At 46.7% G+C, this 25,878-nt stretch overlaps 1 protein-coding gene across 1 annotated transcript in view; it reads left to right on the top strand.

Annotated features, from left to right (window-relative positions):
- Positions 1-25,878, top strand: part of LOC115078026 (elongation factor 2-like) — a 262,581-nt gene that overhangs the window by 161,211 nt on the left and 75,492 nt on the right. The window contains exons 11-13 of the mRNA XM_029580602.1: positions 3,554-3,661; positions 10,846-11,199; positions 11,929-12,111. Coding sequence (XP_029436462.1) covers positions 3,554-3,661; positions 10,846-11,199; positions 11,929-12,111 — 645 coding nt within the window. The remainder of the gene's footprint in view (positions 1-3,553; positions 3,662-10,845; positions 11,200-11,928; positions 12,112-25,878) is intronic.

Genomic DNA, 25,878 nt, shown 5'->3' with positions numbered 1-25,878 from the left:
ATTACATTGATAGACATTTGTAAGCCTGCAACTTGGTCATTGCTGAATTAGTTTTCCAAACATTACAGATTGGAAGGTAATGGCTAACCAGGAGAACTGAAGATCAAAAAGCCAGTGTGATGGAACTTTTACATCAATCTATTAGAGGTAATAAACTTTTCTAATAGATTGATGCCTTCTCAGGTCCTGGAATATTTGGGAGTGAGATTTGAGACCGGACAAGCCAAGGTATTCATGACATCAGAAAGGATTGCCAAGCTTACGGGGCAAGTTTGGAACCTGTTGAGGTTGAAGTCTTCCAGGGTCTGGGATTATTTGCAAGTGCTGGGTTCTATGGTGGTGGCAGTGGTGGTGGATCTTATTCCTTTGGCAGGAGCTCATATGTAGCCTCTATAAAGATCACTACTGATGTGGTTGAAAGTACAATCAAAGGATTTCAAGATGCAATTGAATTTGGATCCAGATGCCAGAGTCAGCATAGGGTGGTGGCTCTCTGAGAGGAATCTGACCAGAGGGATGCCTTTGGAGTCACCAGACTGGATAGTAGCTATGACAGATGCCTCTCTTGTTGGATGGAGCACTCATTGTCAGGGCAGATTGACTCAGGGTCTATGGAACTCATCAGAGGCATCTTGGTCCATCTTTCGCCTGGAGACAAGAACAATAGGGAAAACTCTCCAGGTGTTTCGTCCTTTGATTCAAGGTTAGATCATTAAGGGTGTTTTCTGACTATGCAACATCAGTAGTCTATGTGAATCATCAGGGAGGCATGAGGAGTTGCCAAGTGGCGGCAGAAATAGAGCTCTTGTTCAGATGATTTTATTTATGTATTTACATACTTATTACTCATCTTATCATATATTATGCCTTATATATTCAGTAGCAACAAATACAAAACAAGTCACAAAACATACAAATAAATATAAGCTATAAAATTAAAATAAAAGGGCATAGTACAAATACATACCATCTAATCATAAAAACACTCATTAAATCAAATCACAGTATAACCAGCCCTGATTTCTTGTGACAGATTTTTCATAATCTGCAACTCTCACTATGCAAACATATCAAAGATAACGCTTTAGAAGAATTTAATCACGCCATCCAGGAATTATATCAAAACCATCTTTGGTTTGATTTAAGAGATCTTGAAAGATCAAACATTCTGACCACCTTCTCCGTCTATTCCGACTTCACCCTCCCTTCCTGTTCCCTTCCAGGCAGGAGGACATGGGTGGAAACAACTGCAGGGAAGGGATTGGTTTAGGGAGCAGAGTGCTTCTTCTTTCTTTTGTTCTGTCTGCTCCAGTCTCATCCTCCCCCATTTCTTCTCCTCTTCCTACAGGCTACTTGTGAGGGAAAGGGCTGGAGCAGGAAGCAGAGGGAGAGCTGGAGTTAATTTAGAAGGTGGGGGGAGCTTCAGGTTTGTTAATTGGAAGGCAAGTTGTAAGTTATGTGTCAACAGACTATTATATGGTTTCTCCTGCAACAGAAATTCAATTAAAATAGAAAACTTAACTAAGATCCCACAATAAAAGTAAATCATATAAAACCTGTAACTTAAGTGACCAATCAGAGGAGAAACCTAAAATGACAAAGTGTAGGTTAAGCATGAAAACAACTCCTTACATCACGAAAAACCAAACAACCACATTGTCAGCAATTTAGTGAAAAGGGAGATTTCTTTGGTAAGCCTAATTTCCTTCAGAAGCCTGTAGCAAAGAACAGATGCTTAACAGAGAAAGGCTCTGTTGTAATCCATCCCTGTCTTAACTTCCTTAATAAAGGCAACTGCAAGAAGCACTTAATCCTAAAACCTTGGGAGATTTGTTGCTGTAACTGCAAGTCTGATTTCTTTCTCAAAAACTGGTGCACAAAATGAGTTCCATCAATGTTGGACCCACTATAATTTTTCAGGATTATTTTTTAAATTCTAAATGGCCTGCAGGACCTGAAATATCATAAGCCAGATCATTTCGTGTACTAACCTATGGGGTAGATTTTAAAAGGGTTACGCACATACGTTATGGGGTAGATTTTCAAACCGCGCGATTTGGTCTACTTTTGCTGGCTCATCAGGCGCAAGCAAAAGTACGCTGGATTTTAGTAGATACGCGCGGAGCCGCGCATATCCGCTAAAATCCAGGATCGGCGCGCGCAAGGCTATGGATTCTGTATAGCCGGCACGCGCCGAGCCGCGCAGCCTACCTCCGTTCCCTCCGAGGCCACTCCGAAATCGGAGCGGCCTCGGAGGGAACTTTCTTTTGCCCTCCCCTCACCTTCCCCTCCCTTCCCCTACCTAACCTACCCGCCCGGCCCTGTCTAAACCCCATCCTTACCTTTGTCGGGGGATTTACGCCTTCCGGAGGGAGGCGTAAATCCCCGCGCGCCAGCAGGGCCGCTAGCACGCCGGGACGCGACCTGGGGGCGGGTACGGAGGGCGCGGCCACGCCCCCGGACCGCCCCGGGCCATGACCACGCCCCCGGACCCGCCCCCAAAACGCTGCCGACACGCCCCCTAAACGCCGTGACGACCGGGCCCCGCCCCCCTCGGAGAACCCCGGGACTTACGCGAGTCCCGGGGTCTGCGTGCGCCGGTGAGCCTATGTAAAATAGGCTCACCGGCGCGCAGGGCCCTGCTCGCCTAAATCCGCCCGGATTTGGGTGGATTTAGGCGAGCAGGGCTCTTAAAAATCCGCCCCTATGCGTGTAACCCTTTAAACCCCCCCCCCCGCGCCCGCCGAGCCTATTTTGCATAGGCTCGGCGGCGCGCACAAGCCCCGGGACGCGCGTAAGTCCCGGGGCTTTGCTAGGGGGGCATGTCGGGGGGCGGCGCAACATTCGGGGCGTTCTGGAGGGGGCGTGTTTCCAGCCCGGGGTGTTTCAGGGGCGTGGCCAAGGCCTCCAAAATCGCTCCGGGGCTGGGGAATCGCGCGGCGGCAGCCGACCAGCGCAGGTGTAACTTTCGCGATAAAGGTAGGGGGGGGTGTAGATAGTGCTGGGGGGGGGGTTAGGTAGGGGAAGGTGGGGGGGGGAAGCCGAAGGAACGGGCAGCGCGCGTAGGGCTCGGCACGCGCAAGGTGCACAAATGTGCACCCCCTTACGCGCACCGACCCCGGATTTTATACGATACGCGCGTATCTTATAAAATCCGGCGTACTTTTGTTTGCGCCTGGTGCGCGAACAAAAATACGCGCAGGTGTACTTTTCTAAAATCTACCCCTAAGTGTGTGTGTGTATGTAGATTTGCATATATAGAGAGAGAGAGAGACAGAGAAAGAGAGAGAGAAAATCATATATTTTGAATGCACTGATTCCTGGCACATGAGGCATGCCAGAGTCTGTTTGGTAGCAATTCAGCGTGGAAACTTTAAGCAGTGTGTTGGTGCTTGTTTCTACAATTTAGGGATGCTTTACAAAGAAATACGATGCTCTTTCTTCAGGGAGCTCTTCTTTCAGTGGTACTAGAAGGGATTTTTTTGTATTAAGAAAAAGAAATTTAAAATATTAATGGGCCTTGATTTAAGTAATGAATTCTCTCTTTCTCTAGTGTATAATTGAAGAATCTGGTGAACACATTATCGCTGGTGCTGGGGAGCTCCATCTAGAAATTTGTCTTAAAGACCTTGAAGAAGACCATGCATGTATTCCCATCAAGGTAAGAATGTGTAGTATTTGATGTATTTATATCTTTACAATGTAGTGATTATTTACTGAATTATAAATGAAGCTGTTATGCTGGCTGGCCACCACGTTCCGCCGCCGCCCTCCTCCGCAGCAATCTGACGCCAGTGCGCCTTCCCCCATGGGATCCCTTAGGCGCTCACTCGTGCGGTTTGCCCCGAGCTTTAAAAGGGCGTGGCGGGAAACTCACCCGCGGCCCCATCTGATGACATCAGCAGAGGGCCCTTTATAAGAACAGCTCTGCCCTCCCAGAATCGCCTCAGCAACAGCTCAGCTCCACGTAGGTAGAGTGTTGCTCCTGCTTCAGTTCCTGATTCAGCTCCGCTTCAGTTCCTGATCCCGTTCCCGCTTCAGTTCTTGATCCAGCAGTCCTGCTCCTCAGACTGCTCCTCTGGCTTGACTTCGGTTTGTCTCCTGGATTCCTCTGCTTGTCTCCTGGATTCTCCTGTTTGCTACCTGACCTGACTTCGGCTTGTCTCCTGGATTCCTCTGCTTGTCTACTGGATTCCCCTGCTTGCTGCCAGCCCCGGCCTTGGCTAGTCTCCTGGATTCCTCTGCTCACTGTCTGCCCTGACTCTGCATTCGTCCAATGTTCACCTGGAACCTTCACACGGAGACCCGTGCCTAAGGCCTGCCGGCCCGGCACCCATTGGTTCAACCCGCGGGGAACAAGGGCTGGTAGTGGTGAAGGTCCGGTAGGGTCTCCGCATCACCCCGGGCTGCCTGCCAATGGCAGGATCCTTCAGCGGGCTTCGCCCCCTGTAGATAGAGTCAACCCCTCCTTGGTCCAAGGGTCCTCATTGCAACAGAAGCCTTTGGCTGCATTAATTTCAGAAGCACTTTAGCTGAGGATATCAATCAATAACATATATTACAGGCATGCATATGTGCTGCAGAGATATTACTATGGCTACAGTAAATGGATAAACATTTTGCAAAGAAAATTATGATCTATATCCTTGTTACCAATTACCCTGGCTACCACGTATTTTGGAGTTTCAGAAAAATGTATTCATTGGTCTGACCCAGTATTTATTTATTTATTTATTTATTTAAGGTTTTTATATACCGGCATTCATGAGAAACACATTATGCTGGTTTACATAAAACAGGAGTGCAATAGATACATCAAACCGGAACTGTTGTGGCAGAAGGTACAGTTACAATTAACAAGGGTAGAAGAACTGGGAGAAGGAGGAAATGAAAGAATATATTAGTAACAGTTAAGCAATATACAAACTATATACAAAAACATGGTTGTGAGCTGCTTGTTTCGAGAAAGATAAAGGTGAAGACATTAGTTTGTGTCCGGGAAAGCTTGCTTAAGTATGGCATGTTCTTCTTATGTTCTTAGGTGTTTTTACGCTGAAACATGGGCCTATGTAGCATTGGGCATCTGTATTGATCACAGCTTTTTTTGAATCACGGGACTGCGATGTACAGCTATCTTGAGCTAAATATTTGATATGCATTAATACTGGGAAGTGTTATATATATAGGAGATTATTAGGAAACATTTTTGAACCAGCAAATGATTGAGTATATGGTGCTCTTTTCTGACACCATTTGCAGCCCATTGCATGGCAAGAGATTGTAGATTGTATCTAAACCATCCCACAAAAGAGCCAATGCTGTGTTTCACTGTCCCAAGAAATTAGGTTTGACATTTTGTTGATGGAATGTATATTTTAATAAGTGATTGATTTATTGCATTTACATTCTCTCAGTGGAGAGTTTTCTAGCTTTGTTTTGGCTTCACCAATGTGTTAATATTCCCCTGCTCAAAAGGGGGTCTGAGTTTAGCTTTTACAGATTTACGGGCCAATACAGTAGCTTGTGTTTGGACGCGCTAGCTTTAGCCCTTATACAATAAGGGGGTAATAGCATGTCAAAAATGTGCATCCAACTCTCCCCCGAAACTAATAGCACCCGCAACATGCAAATGCATGTTGATGGCCCTATTAATTATTCCAGCGCGATTCAGAAAGTAAAATATGCAGCCAAGCCACACATTTTACTTTCAGAAATTAACGCCTGTCCAAAGGCTGGCGTTAATTTCTGCTGGCGCCAGGGAAGTGTACAGAAAGGCAGAAAAAAATGCTTTTCTGTACACCCTCCGACTTAATATCATAGCAATATTAAGTCTGAGGCCCCAAAATTTAAAAAAATCAAAAATTTAAAAAAAAAAAAAAATGTAAATCGGCTGGCGGCCCACGGGTCGGAAAATGGACGCTCAATTATGCCGGTGTCCTTTTTCCGAACCCGTGGCTGCAGCAGGCTTGAGAACTGACGCCAGCAAAATTGAGCGTCGGCTGTCAAACCCGCTGACAGCCGTCGCTCCTGTCAAAAAGGAGGCACTAGGGACGCGCTAGTGTCCCTAGCGCCTCTTTTTACCGCGGGCCCTCATTTGCATGCGGGCCGATACTAAATCGCGCGCACAGGAGAGTGGCCTGTGCGCAAGTCGGGAGAGCGGGCGCTCACCCGCTCTCCTGCACTTTTTTCTGTAACGGCCCGTTACTGAGAAACTGCAGGTGGTACAGTAGCTTAAGTACAAAGTATTCAGTAGAATTGTTATTCTCACAGGACAAGCAGGATGGGTGACATCATAGGATGGGTGACATCATAGGATGGAGCCCAATCACGGAACATTTTTGTCAAAGTTTCTAGAACTTTGACTGGCACCTACTGGGCATGCCCAGCATGGCACTAAACCTGCAGCCAGCAAGGGTCCCCCTTCAGTTTTCTTTTTTCCGTGCAGCAGTAGCCACGCAGGTTAAGGAGCTCCACAGAGATTCCTGACAGGAGTTTTCCTCACGGAATTACTAAAAACTTTCATACCACACAGGGGTCCCTCCTTCAAATTTTTTGACTCCGCGGTACTCCAGTAAGTTTTTACCCGTTTTCGGTCGATTTCCATCAAGTTTGGCCCTTGCGGCCTTCTGGCCGTCCAACGTACCGCGACTAAATTTTTCAAAGGCATGGCGTCGGGGTTCCGTCGGTGCCCGGACTGTACTCGCACCATGTCCATAACAGACCCGCATAAAGTCTATGTAATGTGTCTCAGGTGCAAGCATGATGTCCTGACTTGCACCAAATGTGCCTTAATGACACCAAAAGGTTGCAAGGCCAGAATGGAGAAAATGGAACTTTTCTTCCATTCTCAAACTCTGACACTATCTATTGTATCGACATCATCTGAACCGGCACCGTCCACTTTGCGCCAGTATCGGCCACCGGCTGGTGACCGTCCGGCATCAACAACTTCTCAGCCTTCGACTACCTCTACTCCCCTCAGGACTGAGGGGATCATAGAGAAAAACATCGGCATCGACACCGCAAGTCTCGAACTATCGAGGAAGGAAAATCTTTGACCTCGCCATCGTCCAAGCCGCCATCGAAGAAACCCCATCCAGAAAAGGCACCGACCCTTTCTGCGACCGGGTCACCAAGGCAACCCTCACCCGGACGGGTATCGGGAGCCGCGACTCTGCCTTTAACGGTGCTCCCTCCGGCTATGCCTCTGCCTCCTTCTTCCCTTCCGGAGCTGGGGCTGCTTGCTCCAGGTCTCCGTGAAGAACTGGACTGGATGGCTCAGGAGGCCATCGATAAGGCAATGCACAGACTCCAATGTCCCCCGGCGCCGAAATCAGTGCCGATCGCGGAACCGACCATCAATCCCATTCTGGCAGCATTGGCACCGCTGCTCTCGAAGATGAAAGCGCTCATAGCCGCTTTTCCACCAATGGATCCTGGGTCACGTATGGCTCCGGTGCCTTCCCCGCTTACCTTGTCATCGGGAGGGGAAACACCGTTCCGCATTCCTCCATCGGGAGTCCTTCCGATGCCGATGTGCCCATCGGCGCCACCGATCCATCATTCGATGCCCTTGATGCCTGCACCAATGCCCTTGATGCCTTCATCGGTGCCTCCAGTACTTCCCTTGATGCCTTCAGATCCTAGACCAGGACCTTCAGGAATACCATCATCCGGTCCTTCTCAGGTTCCTACAGGGACAGGTGCTGATCCTTATGACACCTGGACTGACGATTCATCTCAAGACACTTACCATCGCCACCTTCTCCTACTGAAAGTAGGAAGCGTTCTCCTCCAGAGGACTTGTCCTTCATAAATTTTGTGAAGGAAATGTCTGAATTGGTTCCCTTCCAATTACAGCCTGAGCAAGATGATAGACATCAAATGATGGAGCTGTTACAATTCCTGGATGCTCCCAAGGAAATAACCTCCATCCCTATTCACCAGGTTATTTTGGATCTCCTCAAAAAGAACTGGGAACACCCTGGTTCTGTTGCTCCAGTCAACAGAAAAGCTGATACCACTAATTTGGTCCAGTCAGCCCCAGGATTCCAGAGACCTCAGTTGAATAACCAATCTGTGGTTGTAGAATCTGCCCAAAAGAGGGCAAAAAGATCAAAACCCCACTCTTCCTTTCCCCCAGGTAAGGAACAGAAATTCCTGGATGCCATTGGCCGGCGCGTCTTCCAGGGATCAATGCTTATCTCTCGGATCACCTCCTACCAGCTGTATATGACCCAGTACAAGCAGATACAGGACTTTGCAGACTCCCTGCCTCAGCAATTCCAGGAACACATTCAAACCCTGGTACACAAGGGTTTCGAGGCAGGGAAGCATGAAATAAGATCCTCTTATGATATCTTCGACCCCGTTTCCACGGTATCTGCAACTGCTATTTCGGCAAGAACTTGCGCCCTGAAGTACAAGACAGATTATCTGATCTGCCCTGCATAGGAGACAATCTGTTTGGCGAACAGATTCAGCAGACGGTGGCAGAACTCAAGGACCATCATGAGACCCTTCGCCAGCTCTCTCTGATGCCCTGTGAGTATTCCTCCAAACAGCCTTTCAGGAAGGATACTAAAAAGTCATTCTTCCGTCCAAAGAAGTCCTATCCACCACCGTCTAGAACTCGTTCCACGAGACCTTTCCAAAAGGCCCAGTCTCGTCAACCTCATAAACAAAAGCCACAAGCAGCTCCTCAGCTGGGCCCTGCTTCCAGTTTTTGACTCTTGCATAGAGAGCAGCAGCCAGTTTCCACTGCCTCAGATACCTGTGGGAGGTCGATTGTGCCATTTCAACAACAGGTGGCATACAATCACCTCAGAACACATTTTCTGAAAGGCTTGCTTCACCTCAAACCTCCACTGCGTCCTCAGGCCCCTTCTTGGGACCTCAATCTGGTTTAGGGACGGTTCATGAAACCACCATTCAAGCCTCTCCAATCCTGTGATCTTAGCTATCTCACATGGAAAGTGATTTTTCTTTTGGCAATCACATCTGCTCGCAGAGTTTTATTTATTTTATTTAAAACTTTTATATACCGATATTAGTGGAGAACATCATACCTGGGGTTAGTGAGTTACAGGCCCTAGTTACCTATCCGACGTACACTAAACTTCTGCAGGACTGGGCAGTACTCCACACTCACCCTGAGTTCTTACCTAAGGTAGTATCGGAGTTTCACATTAATCAATCCATTATACTACCTACCTTCTTTCCCAGGCCCCACTCCAATCAAGGAGAACAGGCGCTGCATACCCTTGATTGTAAACGGGCTCTAGCATTCTATCTAGATCGTACAGCTGCCCACAGGAAAAGCACTCAATTGTTTGTCTCTTTCCATTCCATCAAATTGGGGCAGCTTGTGGGTAAGCAGACTCTCTCCTCCTGGTTAGCGGACTGCATATCCCTTTTTTATCAACAAGCAGGCATTCCACGTCAAGACAGTGTTAAAGCACATTCTGTGAGGGCCATGGCGACTTCTGTAGCACACCAAGGCTCGGTGCCGCTTCCTGACATTGGCAGGGCTGCTACCTGGAGTTCCCTCCATACCTTTACAGCTCATTATTGCTTAGACAAGGCCGGAAGACAAGATTCCTTCTTCGGCCAGTCTGTCTTGCACAACCTTTTTACAACTTGATGTACCATCACCCTTCCACCTGCCCGTTAGGGTTCAGGATGCCCTCTACCAAATTCCACCCCAGTCCTTGTGCCTATTGCACATCTCGGACATCCTCAGCTCGGTACTCACCCATATGCGAGGACTACCATCCTGCTTTTCCTGTGAGAAAGCAAATGTTGCTTACCTGTAACAGGTGTTCTCACAGGACAGCAGGATGTTAGTCCTCTCGAAACCCGCCCACCACCCCCGTGGTGTTGGGTTCGTTTTCTTATTTTATTTTTCGGCACTTCCTGTAGCTTTAAACAAAACTGAAGGGGGACCCCTGCTGGCTGCAGGTTTAGTGTCATGCTGGGCATGCCCAGTAGGTGTCAGTGAAAGTTCTTGAAACTTTGACAAAAGTGTTCCGTGATTGGACTCCATCCTGTGATGTCCCCCCTATGTGAGGACTAACATCCTACAGTCCTGTGAGAACACCTGTTACAGGTAAGCAACATTGCTTTCTCTGTCTCCATCTGATGGTGGGGAGAAAAAAAAACACCTGTCTGAACTGATCCAGTAGGACTCAAGCAAAGAAAATTAGCAGATAAGAAAGAATTTTTCCTTTTTACAATAAATAAAAAAATCATGAAGAGCTTTGCTCTTCAGTTTGACTTTTCCTCCTCTTTTTTCAGCTCCCTCCTCTTTGTCCCATCCAGATTTCTGCAACAACAGAGGGAAACTCTCCTTTTATGATTTAACTTTTCAGTGCCATTCTCTGTAGCAGGGTTTACTACTGCAACAATAATTATCCTTCCTTTTTCTGGGGTCTGAGCTTATCATTCTCCCATAGGCATATATCCCTAATAGACAGGAGATGTCAAATTTTTGGGCATCATACTGCAAACCCACAGATTTCTTTTTTATTTTAGTTTGAAGTCAGTGAGCTGCTGTAGTTGTCAGCATTTGTTTTCTTAGTGAATGCTGAGAACAGATACAGGAAGACACTATGACTCAGTTCTTGCTCTGAGGAATGAAGCTCATTTATGACACCATAGACTTATTTCCAGCATAGATAGTTGTATACCTTCCTTCAGATTAATTTTATTAATGTTTTATTATAAAAAGTTGGATTGCAAGCTGTTTGAATCTTCACAATAGACAAGAATCAAACTGATGCCAGTATATTCCAGGAATTACTGAAGGTACATTCAAGTTTGTTTTATTTGCCTTGTATCCTGTAGAAATCAGACCCTGTGGTATCTTACCGTGAGACAGTAAGTGAAGAATCTAACCAGCTCTGCTTATCTAAGTCCTCCAATAAACACAACAGGCTTTACATGAAAGCCCGGCCCTTCCCTGATGGACTAGCAGAAGACATTGACAAAGGAGATGTAAGTTCGCGTCAGGAGCTCAAGCAGCGTGCCCGCTACCTGGCAGAGAAGTATGAATGGGATGTAACAGAAGCCCGTAAGATCTGGTGCTTTGGACCTGATGGAACTGGTCCCAACATCTTGGTTGACATCACAAAGGGTGTTCAATACCTGAATGAAATCAAAGACAGTGTGGTTGCAGGCTTTCAGTGGGCAACAAAGGAGGTAAGTGCATAAAATACTGTTTGGCAGTGGGATTTCAAATAAATCTAATTCAGTAGTTACATGTTAAAACCCAAATTTATCAACAAAAATTGGAAAATCATCCAATTTTAAATTGCATTATTAAAGGGCAATAAGTACTATTTTCCCAGTTGAATATCTATGAGGGTAACTGAGGTATAACTAAGACAAAGGGCCGGATTCACTCAATTTTTTTTCCTTTAGGTACAAAATGGGAGAAAAGCTGTAGTGAATCACACCCACATTTGGTTTTATATCATGGTTCTGTACTTTTTGTAGAAAGTCATCAGTTTGAAATTGTCTTGCTGTCTGTTATGTACTGAAATTATTTTGGGCCCGTTGTGGACTCTGTGCCTTCTTTAGTGTTACCTTCCTTCGATAGCTGGGCTAAATTTAGATTGCGTTGCACAGAACTTAGGGTATTCATCTTCTTTCTGCATTCTAGAGTAGGTGCTGCTTGTTACACTCTGCTAGTCTGGAGAGTTGAAGCTGCTATAGTGTTCTTCTCAAGCAGTTGTGTAGTGGCATCTAAAAAGTAGATTCTGACATGCCCTTCTTCCTGATCCGTGGGGCATTGTTGGAGGAACAGAAGCCTGAACTGAGCTTGGAATCCAAGGCTGCTGCCCGTCAACCAACTATAGAGGAGCCCCCGGCTGTTTTTCTTCTCTTTCTCAACTTTTAACACATTTCTGATCTTCTTCTTGCTACCAGGGAGTTTTGTGTGAAGAGAACATGAGAGGAGTTCGGTTTGATATTCATGATGTGACCTTACACGCTGATGCTATTCATCGTGGCGGCGGCCAAATAATTCCTACTGCCAGGAGGGTCCTTTATGCTTCCACATTAACTGCACAACCCAGGCTTATGGAACCCATTTACTTGGTGGAAATTCAGGTACATCACAAATGATAAGCATAGTAGATTTCAAGGGGTCTGTGTACAGGGGGTCTTCTGCCATTTTGTTTCTGTTGGAAAAATGCTTAGGACATAGGCACTGTGAGGGTTATCCACGGTGGAGTAATAAATGTAAAACGGAAATAGTGTCTGTGCAAAGGGATATTCCCTTTTGTTTTATATTCTACTTTTTCAGGGGCTTCAAATTAGATTACGTTCTGGTACTATAGGTGTTCCCCTATTCCCAGAGGGCTTAAATCTAAATTTGAAACTGAGGCCATAGAGGGTAAAAGTGACTTACCCAAGGTCACAAAAAGCAATAGTGGGATTTGAACCATGGTTTCTTTGGATCACAACCCACTGCTCCACTAGGCTACTCCTCCGTTTGCTTTACGTCTGTATTATACATTTTCTCCTAGTAAATGATGATCTCGAAGAAATTCAAAGGCAGCAAAGTAAATAACAGATCACCATGCCTCCTTTTGAACTACATGGCCAAGATAGAGGAGGAGGAGGAAGATGAGATCTAATTAGGTCGGTGAGGGGAAATCTTGGCAGCTTCAAATAAAGGCCCATGGTTCCTCATTCTTAGCTGCCTTTTCTCCTACTCACCCCCCAAATAAAAAGCAGTGAGTGGTGCTAGGAAAGAATCCAAATGGGCTGAAAACTTGAGCCTGGGGCAAGGCAAAACAGATCAAATACATTAAAAGTTATCCATTTTATTACAACTCTTTAGGAAATGGTAACTTCAGTTTTAACCCACTTCACGAGTCCAGTCCAGACAAATGGGTTATGTCCCCCTTCCAGCAGTTGGAGACAGAGCACACGGTGTTCCTTTGTAACATCATTACCAGTACTCAGGGGAGGTGCAGCACAGCAAAAAAACAAAATTCTCTGCTGCCAGCAGATGGTAGGACTCCCTGGTGGTACAGAGGGATTTTAGGCACTGACAGAGTCTTAAACTAGGCCCTTAGTACACCCAGGAGAGCAAGCTTGTGTTGAGGGTTTCCAGCTCCAAAGGAGATTCGGTGGAGTCCAGGGGGGAAAGTTTTCCCTTAAAAAAAAAAAAAAAAGGAAAACTTACAGAAACCTCACTGTCTCCCTACCCTTCTCTGCTCCAGAGCTGTTTTAAAAGTTGGAAGAAAAGAGACACAGGTCTTTGAAATGGGGCAGAGACAGGCAAAGAGGCTGAAAACAGATCTCAGGTAAGTCCCTTTGGGGGACTTTGTTTTCAACTGGCTCCAGTGATTTCCTGAGCTGGGCTGCTTTGGGGAGGTGCAAAGCCCTCTCATAATTTAGAAAACAATTCTGAGCGCAGCTACCACTGCAGGGCCTGCAGATGCGGGAATGCATGCTGCCAGGCAGGGGCCCCTCCCCAGGGAGCCATCTATGCCTTAGAGCTTTTGGCTGTGGTATCTTTTACTGCTGGGGGAGCAATCCTTGCCTGTACCACAATCAAGACACTCATCAGGAGAGAGGAGCAGCGTTTTTTGAGGGAACGGTGGCCATGTTAATTCCTTCACTTGTGTTCGGTTCTGAATTTCCGTAGCATCAGAGGCTGCAGGAGATTTCTGAGACCTTCCAGTTCTGGCTCCCTTGGAAGATGCAGTTATGGAGTTCAAAAGGCTATTGTAGGCCAGGCTTTGGATTCGGAGGACTTTTCTCTGAAATTCCTTAGAGTTTTACATCATGCTTTCTGTGCACGTCAGAAGCCCGATGCCAGGAGGAGACTTTCTGTTGACTTGGGATTCAACTATAGATCCAGTCAGGTGTCTGAGTTCCCAGTAAGCGGATTGATCTGGGAATAAATTATCTGTTTCCTGTCCCAGGGAAGGCATGGGAGGAGCCTGAAGAACAACTGGATTCAGCCAGCTATGTTCTATGAAGGAAGGTGAAGTGCCCTTAGAGAAGATGACACAATTATTTGCCTTTTTCTTGGAGATGAAATTCCTTAGAGTTGATCAGGATTCTAAGTTTGAGGAAGCCCCTGATTGGGACCATTATTAAAGCTGGTAAATAAAACGGAAAATATCATAATGCCTCTGTATCGCTCCATGGTGAGACCCCACCTTGAATACTGTGTACAATTCTGGTCGCCGCATCTCAAAAAAGATATAGTTGTGATGGAGAAAGTACAGAGAAGGGCAACCAAAATGATAAAGGGGATGGAACAGCTCCCCTATGAGGAAAGGCTGAAGTTTCTCTGGCTTATATTCGATTTTGGCACCTCTTTGAAACATGCTGCAATAAATGGTTGTTTCTAATTGGCATTTAGATATTTGCAGCGAGGCTTGGAGAAGTGTCTGGCCTTGAAGTCTGTAAGTTAGGTTGCAGCTATCTCCTATTTCAGGGGTAGAATTCAAGGGATCTCTATTTATTTATTTATTTATTTATTTAAAGGATTTTTATATACCGCGGCAAGTTTCAAAACATCACCTCAGTTTACATTGAACAAAATTTAGCAACAGGCTTTACAATCAATTCAGAAGGAACAAACATATATCAATATGGTCAGCGAACCAGGCAAAAGTCCACATATAGTATTATTGAATCCCGTCTAATCTCTTGGTGGAAACTATGTATAATTACAATCTATACATGATAAGGTGAATTGGGTTTAAATACAATAAATAATAGTAATCATAATATAAAAACTATAAAACGATGTATAAACTATGTACATTCAATCAGAGTAAGTTAAGGGTGAGGGGGTTAGGGTGAGGGGGGGGTGGATGGTTGCTTAAAGTAGGAAGGCAGTTTGCAGATTAAGAAGACATTATGTATAAGCTTTTCTAAAGAGCCAACTTTTTAAGTTTTGTTTGAATTTTTGTGACATGGCTCCAGGCGCAGTTCTGTGGGCATTTTATTCCAAACATTGGTTCCTGCTATAGTAAAAGATCGTTCTCTCGTGGATACATGTTTAATATGTTTAAGTATGGGTGTCTTGAGTTTGGCTTGGTGAAAAGGCATTAAGATTGTCTACACAAGAATATTTGATATCAATTGTATTTGAAGTTATATATAATTGGGATGTTCACCTCTCTTTTCTACTGATTGTTATGCTGTTGATACAGAAGTGTCTGCAGTTTTTTGTTAGTTTTCATTAAGGCACAAAATAAGATCTGGAAAATACCCTTCTCTGGTCCTCCAGTGGCAAAGAATATCAGTGTAAAGTACAGAATACAGAAATGCCCAGGGTTTGAAAAGGTACAACTTCCTCATGATTCCATCATAGTTAAATCAATAATGAAGCAGGTTAAGAAAGCAAAAACTTACTCAAACACTCATCCAGGCAAGGACCCAAAAATAATGGACATAATCAGAAAAAGGACATACCAAGGAGGCAATGTTACAAACCAGAATTGCGGCATATCAGATCAAGATGATCCAATATCTCTACAATAACCTCGAAAAACTACAGGAATATTCCTTTAAATTGCCTGATGAGGAACAGCAGTCTTTCAACAAAACCAAGGCAGACACAAAAGATTCTGCAAAACACATTACACAATCAATTTATGATTCCTTTGATATAGCAACAAGAGTATCAGGAACAGCCATAGTAGCAAGGAGGCTAGCATGACTAAGATCTTCAGGTTTTAGGAATGATATCCACAAAAAAACTAGCAGATATGCCTCGTGGAGGAGACAACTTATTTGGAGACAAGGTAAAAGAAATGATAGAAGCAATAAAGAATCAAAATGCAGCCCTACAGTCTCCCATTATGTTTCACCAAGACACCACAACACAAAGAAGGTTCAAACACGACCCTTTTACGAAACTAAATTGTTATGTTTACAGAAGGATATATCACCCATGCAAATCTTAACAGACAATGTCTAATTAGAATACAACAACAGCAGCAGCCCCCAGAGTGTTCACCAAGTGCCTTTCAATAGTAGGGAAAAAGAGTGTCTAGTATTTCCATCAGTGGCGTAGCCAGAATTGATTTTTTGGGTGGGCACAAGGTTAACATGGGTGGGCTGTAGGCATGCTGGTCTACTAGTTGTTTTTTTACTGATAAATAATGCCAAATTATGCAGCATAGCATTCACATCTACGCCTAAGTATGAGGTTTACTTAATGATACAAACATAATTCACGGTGATTTGTGGTACTTTAGCCTGTCTTATTATTACGATTTTATACACGGCTCCTACCTGTCCATAAATTTTGAGAGAGCGGTTGTGTTGCTTATATTTAAATTGCTAACATCTCAAAATATAGATATATTATTTTACCTTTGTTGTCTGATCTTGTATTTTTTCTAATCAGTTGGTCCTGGTCTCTTTTTCCCATTTTTTCCCTTATAGCTCATTTCCTAATTCCTTTTCAGTGTCTTTCTTCTATTACTGTCTTCTTCCCTTCCACACACACACACACACACACACACACACACACACACACATACACGCTTTCTCTCACAGACTCCCTCTCACACACTCAAGCTCTCACTCCTCATATGCTTCTCCCCCCCCCCAAGCTCACATTCAAGTTCTCACTTTCTCACCCCTCCCCAGGCTTATATTCTTATGCACACACAGACGCACATCCAGGCACCCATTCTCACCCACACACATAAAACCCAGACTCCCATTCTCACCCACACATATTCAAGCTCCCATTCTCATCCATACATATACACATTTAAGGTACTATTCTCACCCACACATACACACATTCAAGCACCCATTCTTATCCACATATTCAAGCTTCCATTCTCACCCACCCACACAAACCCAGGCTCTCATTCTCACCCATATATACACACATTCAAGCTCCCATTCTCACCCACCCACAAACCCAGGCTCCCATTCTCAACCACACATACACACATTCGAGCTCCCATTCACCCACATATTCAAGCTTCCATTCTCACCCACATACACACCCAGGCTCCAGTTTTCACCCACACACACTCCCATTCTCATCCACACATACACATTCAAGCACGTGCACAGCTTCCGCTTTCTCCCCCAGAGCAGGAAGAACAGCTGCCTCTCCTGCTGCCACCGGACTCCTGCTATCTTCGGGCGTCCGAACTTCCTGTCGGGGGGGGGGGGAGCGGAAGCGCAGCGCACAACGTCCGCTTCCTCCCTCCCCCAAGCAGGAAGATCGGCGGACCATACGGCCCGACGCCCGGAGATAGCAGGAGGCCGGGGGCAGCAGGAGAGGCAGCTGATCTTCCTGCTTTGGGGGAGAAAGCAGAAGCTGTGTCGCGGCGCTTCCGCTCCCCCAAACAGGAAGTTCGGCAGGCCGTTTGGTCCGAAGATAGCAGAACGGGTGGCAGCAGGAGAGGCAGCTGATCTTCCTGCATTGGGGGGAGGAAGCGGAAGCTGCCCGCGGCGCTTCCGCTCCCCACCCCCAAACAGGAAGTTCGGCGGGCCCGAAGATAGCAGGAGAACGGGTGGCAGCAGGAGAGGCAGCTGATCTTCCTGCTTTGGGGGGAGGAAGCGGAAGCTGCCCGCGGCGCTTCCGCTCCCCCCCCTCAACAGGAAGTCCGGTTGGCCATACAGCCGCAGCAGCGCTTCCCCATGTGTGCCGTGATGGCGCGCGAGGCGTGGGTTCTCTTGTTCGCTGTAGCGGGGATGGGATCCCGCGACAGCCTTGCAGTTCCGGTGCCAGTTGGGTGGGCCTGGGTCTAAGTTGGGTGGGCACCTGCCCACCCGTGGCTACGCCACTGATTTCCATACTTAGACGATTGACTAATATTGATACATCATATGAAAATTCATTTGAAGACTTGACCCTACTAATAAACATGATGCGCTACGTGAGGTTTCTCATAAACTATGAAAAGTCTGTGTTCACTCCAAAACAGTATCTGGAGTACATAGCATAAGGTTGAATATTGTCAAAGCAAACGCATATTTACCAAGCAAAAAAGAAGAAATAGATCACAACAAAACAATTCATGAGACTACTTGGTCACATGTCATCGACAGTTGATGTAACACAATTAGCTCAGCCGAAAACGAGACAACAGTAATGGCACTTAAAGGTCAATTGTAAATCCGGCTACCCAACCACTAAGCTACAAGACCAGCTAAGTCAAGAATTCACTGACATGATGAACAATCAAGAAAAACCTGTTATAGGGTCAAAATTTCCACCCATCAACACAGCAGACCATTCTGATGGGGAGCACACCTCAACAGCATCTGTATGCAAGGATAACGAATGAGGGACAACTCCATTCTTTAAATCAATCTCTTGGAATTGAGAGTGGTTTTCAATATTCAAACTCTGGATAAAATCAGGACCATATAGATATAGACGGACAATCAGATAGCAATGTTTTATATAAACATGTAGGGAGAAATAGGATCCTACCTTCTCTGCAGAGAATCGACTGCAATATGGAACTGGGTAGTCAAGAGAAAAATGCACATCTGCGCAACCTATCTGCCTGGAAATAATATAATAGTTGATAGATTGAGCCATCAATTACAACCCACAAATGGTTGATGAACAACCACATACTGCAGAATCTATTTTCAATTTGGGGAAAACCACATGTGGACCTGTTTGAATCTGCATGCAATTACAAACTACATACATATTGTTCAAAAGGGTGCTATAGTTACTGATGCCTTTCTAATCCCTTGGAATGGAGGGATGGTGTATGCTTTTTCACCAATACCAGTAATAGCAAGAACAATTTTGAAGTTAAGAAGGAACAAGGGCTCAATGATCTTGATAGCTCCCTGTTGGCTGCATCAAGCATGATTTCCTTGGTTGATAAGACTATCAACAGATACACGTATGAGGCAGCCATTCATTTCAGACTTGCTCACCCAATGCGAGGGAACAATTCTGCACCCTATTCTTCAGTTTCTAGCATTGACAGCATGGATGTTGAAAGCAACTTATACAAACAGCTTTGTTTACCAAGAAGGATATGTTATGCGCCCTGTCCGCTCCCGGCCCGAACATGGGCCTGCTCACCTCACTAGTTCCTCTGCAGGTCACGGGTCAGCCTCCCCAATGGCAGCCGCGAGCTCCTCCAGGCCTTGGCGTCCCATAGCGGCGTTGCCGGGCCTTCCACTGCACACCAGGCCTCATGCCAGAGTTTGGCATCTCAAGTGGCGTTGGCCACATCCCTAAGCATGCGCGCACGGACCGCCCGGCCTCTTGTAGGGCCAGGGCGGGTCCTAGCTCCACGGTGCGCCCTGATTGAATGTTCAATATAAGGAAGTCCCTGCCTGCACTTCCTTGCCTTGGCAATCGTGTCGGCACTGCATGTGTACTAGAGTTTGCCTCCGCGTTCACAGTCTTGTTCCAGCGTCCTACTGTTCAGCCTTGTTCCAGCATCCTACTGTTCCAGCGTCCTACTGTTCCAGCCTTGTCCAGCATCCTTCTGTTCCAGCGTCCTACTGTTCCAGCCCTGTCCAGCATCCTTCTGTTCCAGCGTCTGTCTTTCCTGTCTCCCCAGGTAGTACCCTCGGACTGTCTCTCTGGTACTGACCTCTGCCTGCTCCTTGACCATTCTGTTCGCTGCCCGGATCCTGACCTCTGCCTGGCTTGTGACCCCATCTGACCTCCTGAACCTGACCCCTGCCTCGTTGACTACTCCTCAGACTGATCTTCGATTCTGACCTCTGCTGCCATTGACCATGTCTCTGATTCTGGCTCTGTTCCTTGCCTTGTCAGTCATCGCCTACGCTGTTCTGGTCTTCCTTGCTCCACCAGACCTACAGCCTAGAGTCCGACCGTGCTTCCTTGTTGTTCATGGGCACGCTTCTCTGTTACCTCTCCGGGAGATCCTGCGAGGCCCACCTAAGTCCAAGCGGCCTGGGTCCCTATGGGCTCCACCCGGGGGGAAAGCGGGCTTCCAGTGGTGAAGCTCATCCTAACCTCTGTCTCATCCTGTGCTCCACCCCCTGGGGGCAGGTGCTTCCTGGTCCCTACCAGGGAGCCGTTCTCCACTGCTCCAGGACAAGGGTCCACCTCCAAGCATAACAGGTTGCCAAGGTCATGGACTCGGCAGAGTCTCCCGCCTCCAGGGCCCTACCAGGTTTGGCCACTACAGTCCAAGAACATCACAGGGCTTTGGAATCCCTAGCCTCTTCAGTGGAAGAGCTCTGTTCCCAGCTGCGAGATAGGCCCATGGGATTGGCCAGAGCTGTATCGGCCTCTATGCTATCCAAAGCATCATTGGCGCTCCCTGCACCTCCTCGATACAATGGGGACCCATGCTTCTGTCCTGGCTTCCTCAATCAGTGCTTCATGCAATTTGCACTGCAACCCTCCTTGTTCCTGAAGGAAACTTGTTAATCTTTTTATCTTTCCTCTAACTCTAATCCCAGTTAAAATGACCCCCGTTTTATTGTAACTTTTTCTTCCATGCACTTGTTTTACTTCTAATGTATACTCTTATGTTATTAGTTATTTACGTTATAATGTATCTCTCACCCCTTGTTTTATGTAAACCGACATGATACGAACTCCGTGAATGCCGGTATAGAAAAATACAAATAAATAAATAAATAAATAAATAAAAACCACCAAAGTGACCTTCATCCTTTCCCATCTGGAAGGGAAGGCTCTTGTGTGGGCCTCTCCCTTATGGGAATGCTCTGATCCCATGCTTTCCAAGCTATCCGAGTTTGTTGCTCTCTTCAAGCAGACCTTCGGAGACCCAGGCTGCCAAGCTGTAGCCAGCCATAATTTACTCCACCTCTATCAAGGGTCACGGACCCTCTCTGAGTATACGGTGGAGTTCAGGACCCTGGCTACTGAGCTCGGGTGGCAAGAAGATTGTCTGCAAGCCATCTTCCTAGATGGACTCTCCAGCACTCTCCAAGATGAACTCTCCATCCGTGAGACTTCCACGTCTCTAGAGGACCTGATTTCCCTCACCGGGAAGATCGACCATCATTTCTGGCAAAGGCGCCTAGAAGTAAAGGCTTCCCGCTCTCCTACACCATGTCCTACACATGTCTAGAGTCCTTCAGCCAAGACTCCAGCACCACCACCTTCTCCTGTGGTGGAACCTATGGAGGTGAACCATGGGTGACTGTCTCCGACCGAACGTCTCCGTAGGAAGGAGGGTCTTTCCCTTAACTGTGGCACTTCCGGACATCTTCGGCAGTCCTGTCCGGTCTGTCTGGAAAACTGAAAAGCCTGAGCCCGGCGGGGGTCCCTAGCTTAGGCACTACTGTCACCGGCCCCCAACTCCTGCTTCCAGTCTTTCTGGGCATCGAGGTCCACTCCTTCACCACCACTGCTCTTGTCAATACAGGAGCAAGTGGCAGCTTCATCATGGATGACATTGTCAAGCTTTTGAACATTCCTCTTCAGCTATTAGATGTGAGTCTCCGCATTGCCTCCATTCAAGGAGAACATCTTCCAGGGCTCATCACCCATCGAACAGTGGCTGTCTGTCTTCCCATGGGCACTCTCCACGAGGAGGAGATGTCCTATGTGTTAAAACGTTCTACACATCCAGTTATCCTGGGGCTGCTCTGGCTCCAGGTCCACGAACCCCAGTTCGATTGGCATTCCCTGCAGTTGGGTTCCAAATGCCAGAAGATATGTCTACGTCAAGAATCTCCAGTAGTCTCTGTCCTGAAGTCTACCACTCTATCTGGTTTGCCTACTCAGTATGTTGAGTTTGAAGACGTCTTCTCGAAGCAGAAGGCGGATACCTTGCCTCTGTTACGCAAGTTCAATTGCTCCATAGAACTTCTGGTGGGTATGACGCCTCCCAAGGGCATAACTTATCCAATGTCTCACCCAGAAACCCTAGCCATGTCTGAATATATCAAAGAGAACCTAGAAAAAGGGTTCATTTGTCCCTCTGATAAGCCCACTGGAGCGGGCTTTTTCTTCATCAAGAAAAAGGACAGCAGTTTACGCCCTTGTGTCGACTACAGAGGGCTCAGCGCCATAATCCGCAAAGACCAGTACCCCCTGCCCCTTATCAGTGAGCTGTTTGACCACGTTCAAGGGTCACGGATCTTCATCAAGTTAGATCTGAGCGGTGCGTACAATCTAGTAAGCATCCAACCTGAAAATATCTGGAAAACCGCATTCAATACGAGGGATGATCACTATGAATATACAGTGATGCTCTTTTGGCTATGCAATGCCCCAGCGGTCTTTCAATGCCTTATGAATGAAATACTCCGAGACCTCTTGTACTCATTCGTAGTCGTATATCTTGACGACATCCTGATCTTTTCCAAAGATCTTGAATCCCATCAAGATCATGTTCGGATCGTCCTCCAATGTCTAAGAGAAAATCATCTTTATGCCAAGCTAGAAAAGTGCTCTTCAAGCGGAATCGCTTACCCTTCTTAGGGTACATCATATCTGATCGAGGTTTCTCCATGGATCCAGATAAAGTCCAGGGGATCCGAGACTGGCCCCAGCCAGTAGGCCTACAGGCCTTACATCGTTTCCTTGGCTTTACTAGTTATTACAAGAGCTTCACTGCCAATTATTCTACCCTAGCTGCTCCGCTCACCGCCATGACCAAGAAAGGGGCTAACACTCGTCTGTGGACTCCCAAAGCACAAGCCACCTTTCAGACGCTAAAAGAAGCTTTATGTTCCGGTCCTTGTCTTCAGCATCCAGACCCAAGACGTCCATTCGTTGTCGAAGTCGATGCCTCTACGATTGGAGCACGAGCCGTCTTAAGTCAGTTTTCTCCAAAGGGTAAATTGATACCTTTTTAATTCTACTCACACAAGTTCTCTCCTACAGAGCAGCAGTACACCGTTGGTGACCGAGAACTTCTCGCTGTCAAGTTGGCGCTCCAAGAGTGGCGCCCCTGGTTGGACGGGGCGTAACACAAATTTATCATTTTCACCAACCATAAGAATCTTGAGCACCTTTAAGAAGCTAAACTCTTGAATCCTAGGCAAGCCCGATGGATGCTCTTCTTTGAACGGTTCAATTTCGTTCTACCTTATTGCCCAGCTTCCAAGAATCTCTGTGCTGATGCACTATCAAGATCCTTCAAACCAGAGGATGTTCCTGATGTTCCCAGACACATCATAGATCCTGCCTGCGTATCCCTTGCCGTGACCACTACAGTTCCAGTTGGGAAAACCATCGTTCCACGTAGATTATGTGAATGAGTTCCAAAATGGGCCTGTGATTCCAAGTTGGCAGGACACCCAGGTCATGCCAGGACCTAGAGATGTTGTGGAGATATTACTGGTGGCCCAACATGGTGCAAGACTCTCGTAACTATGTAGATTCATGTCCCGTCTGTGCCCAACAGAAGCCGCCTATCAGTTGGCGCCTTGGGGCCTACTCCAACCGCTCCCAGCACCTACCGAGCCATGGTCCAGTATCTCAACGGACTTCATCACAGATCTGCCTCTGTCCCAGAACAATACCATAATCTAGGTCATTATCGAGCGTTTTTCGAAAATGGGTCAGTTCATTCCCTTGCCGGGCCTCCTATCGGCCCCAGAACTAGCCAAGTTGTTCCTAAAACGCATTTTCTGTTTCCATGGACTCCCAAAGGAAATTATATCCGACCCAGGACCACAGTTTGCCTCCAGGTACTGGCACTCCCTGTGCAAAAGGTTTAAGATTGCCTTGAATTTCACGTCAGCCTATCACCCACAGGCCAATGGACACGCTGAAAGGACCAACCAAACCTTGAAAACTTTCCTCCATTCCCATGTGAATGACCAGCAGGACAACTGGTCTGATCTGCTACCCTTGGCTGAGCTATCGCAGAATACCCACGTCACTGCTGCCACCAATGTATCCCCAATCTCCATGGTATTCAGACGACAACCTTGGCTACCACTTCCAGTTCCCTCTGACTGTTTCTTCTCCAGCTGCGCAATCCATGGCCCACACCATTCATCAGGTGTGGAATCACCGCTGAGCGCTCCAAGCGTACTTCTGATGCCCATAGACGTCCCGCTCCACTCTTCTATCCTGGTCAGAAGGTGTGGTTAAGCACCCGACACATAAGGTTGAGACTTCCTTCTCATCACCTGGCTCCCAAGTACATCAGCCTGTTTCCAGTGTTTCGAAGAGTGGGAGCAGTGTCTTATCAGCTCCAGCTACCTCATGCCATGGGTATCTACAACACATTCCATGTCTCTGGTGAAGCCTTTGATCTTATCCTGGCCCTCTCATAGAGATCCTTCACCTCCACGGATCTCTACCGAACCAGACTCGTCACTCCAGGTAAGAGAGGTCCTCGATGTCCGTCAGCGTCGAGGTAGATGGGAATACCTCTTAGCCTGGGAGGGTTATGGGGCCGAGGAGAACTCATGCGAACCCTACCACAACATTCTCGAAGCTCCTCAGAACCTTCCATAGGAATTATCCTGAAAAGCCACGGCCGCGTAGAGGGAGGCCTAGAAGGGGGTTACTGTTACGCGCCCCGTCAGCACCTGGCCTGCGCAAGGGCCTGCTCACCTCGCTACCTCCTTTGCAGGTCACGGGTTGGCCTCCCCAGTGGCAGCCACAAGCTCCTCCAGGCCTCAGTGACCTGTGGTGGCAGTCGCCGAGCCTTCCACTGCGCACCAGGCCTTACGCCAGAGTTCGGCGTCTCCAGTGGCGTTGGCCATGCCCCTACTCACACGCGGACCACCCGGCCTCTTGTAGGACCAGGGGCGGGTCCTAGCTCCACGGCGCGCCCTGATTGAATGTTCAATATAAGGAAGTCCCTGCCTGCACTTCCTTGCCTTGGCAGTTGGGTCGACACTGCATGTGTACTAGTTTGCCTCTGCGTTCACAGTTTTGTTCCAGTGTCCTACAGTTCCAGCCTTGTTCTAGCGTCCTACTGTTCCAGCCTTGTCCAGCATCCTTCTGTCCTGTCTCCCCAAGTAGTACTGACCTCAGCCTGCTCCTTGACCATTCTGTCCACTGCCTGGATCCTGACCTCTGCCTGGCTTGTGACCTCATCTGACTTCTGGAAAGGAATGGAGAATAAAACAGAGAATATCATAATGCCTCTGTATCGCTCCATTTTGCAACTTCATCTTGAGTACTGTGTGCACTTCTGGTCACCAGATCTCAAAAAAGATATAGCAGAATTAGAAAAGGTACAGAGAAGGTAAACCAAAATGATAAAGGAGATGGAACAATTCTCCTGTGAGGAAAGGCTAGAGAGGTTAGGACTTTTCAACTTGGAGAAGAGACAGCTGAGGGGAGATATGATAGGGGACACACAAGGGACACACAATGAATTTACTAAGGTGTACATTTAAAACTAATAAGAGAAAATATGTTTTTACTCAATGCATAATTAAGCTCAGGAATTCGTTGCCAGAGGATGTGGTGAAAGTTTTGAGTGTAACTGTGTTTAAAAAAGGTTTGGAGAAGTTCCTGGAGGAAAAATCCATAAATTATTAAGGTGGAGTTGCAAAAATCCACTGTTTATTCCTGGAATAAGCAACATGGAATCTATCTACCCTTTGGAATCCTGCCAGGTACTTGTGACCTGGATTGGCCACTGTTGGAAACAGGATACTGGGCTTGATGGACCCAGTATGGCAATCTTATGTTCTTATGATATATGAAATTATAAATAGGGTGACTGTAACTTTAAAACAAGTTTGCATGCGAGCGATCAAACGCTGGAATTTTAAATCATGCATACAGTTGCGTGCATATGATTTAAAGTACACCTACCACGTGTAGGCATATGTTTGCTCCTAATTTTAAGCGGTTACTCAATGAAAAGTATTTCATGTATCTTCCTTAGGACTTTGTCGGCATTAATGTGTGCAGTTAAATGGATTTTAAAACATGCTCGTGTGAAGGACATTCCCAGTTTTACCATT

The sequence above is a fragment of the Rhinatrema bivittatum genome, chromosome 1, assembly GCF_901001135.1.
Source record: "Rhinatrema bivittatum chromosome 1, aRhiBiv1.1, whole genome shotgun sequence".
Taxonomy (NCBI): domain Eukaryota; kingdom Metazoa; phylum Chordata; class Amphibia; order Gymnophiona; family Rhinatrematidae; genus Rhinatrema; species Rhinatrema bivittatum.
Note: the sequence above shows the minus strand (reverse complement) of the source record. Positions and strands in the feature narration are given on the sequence as shown.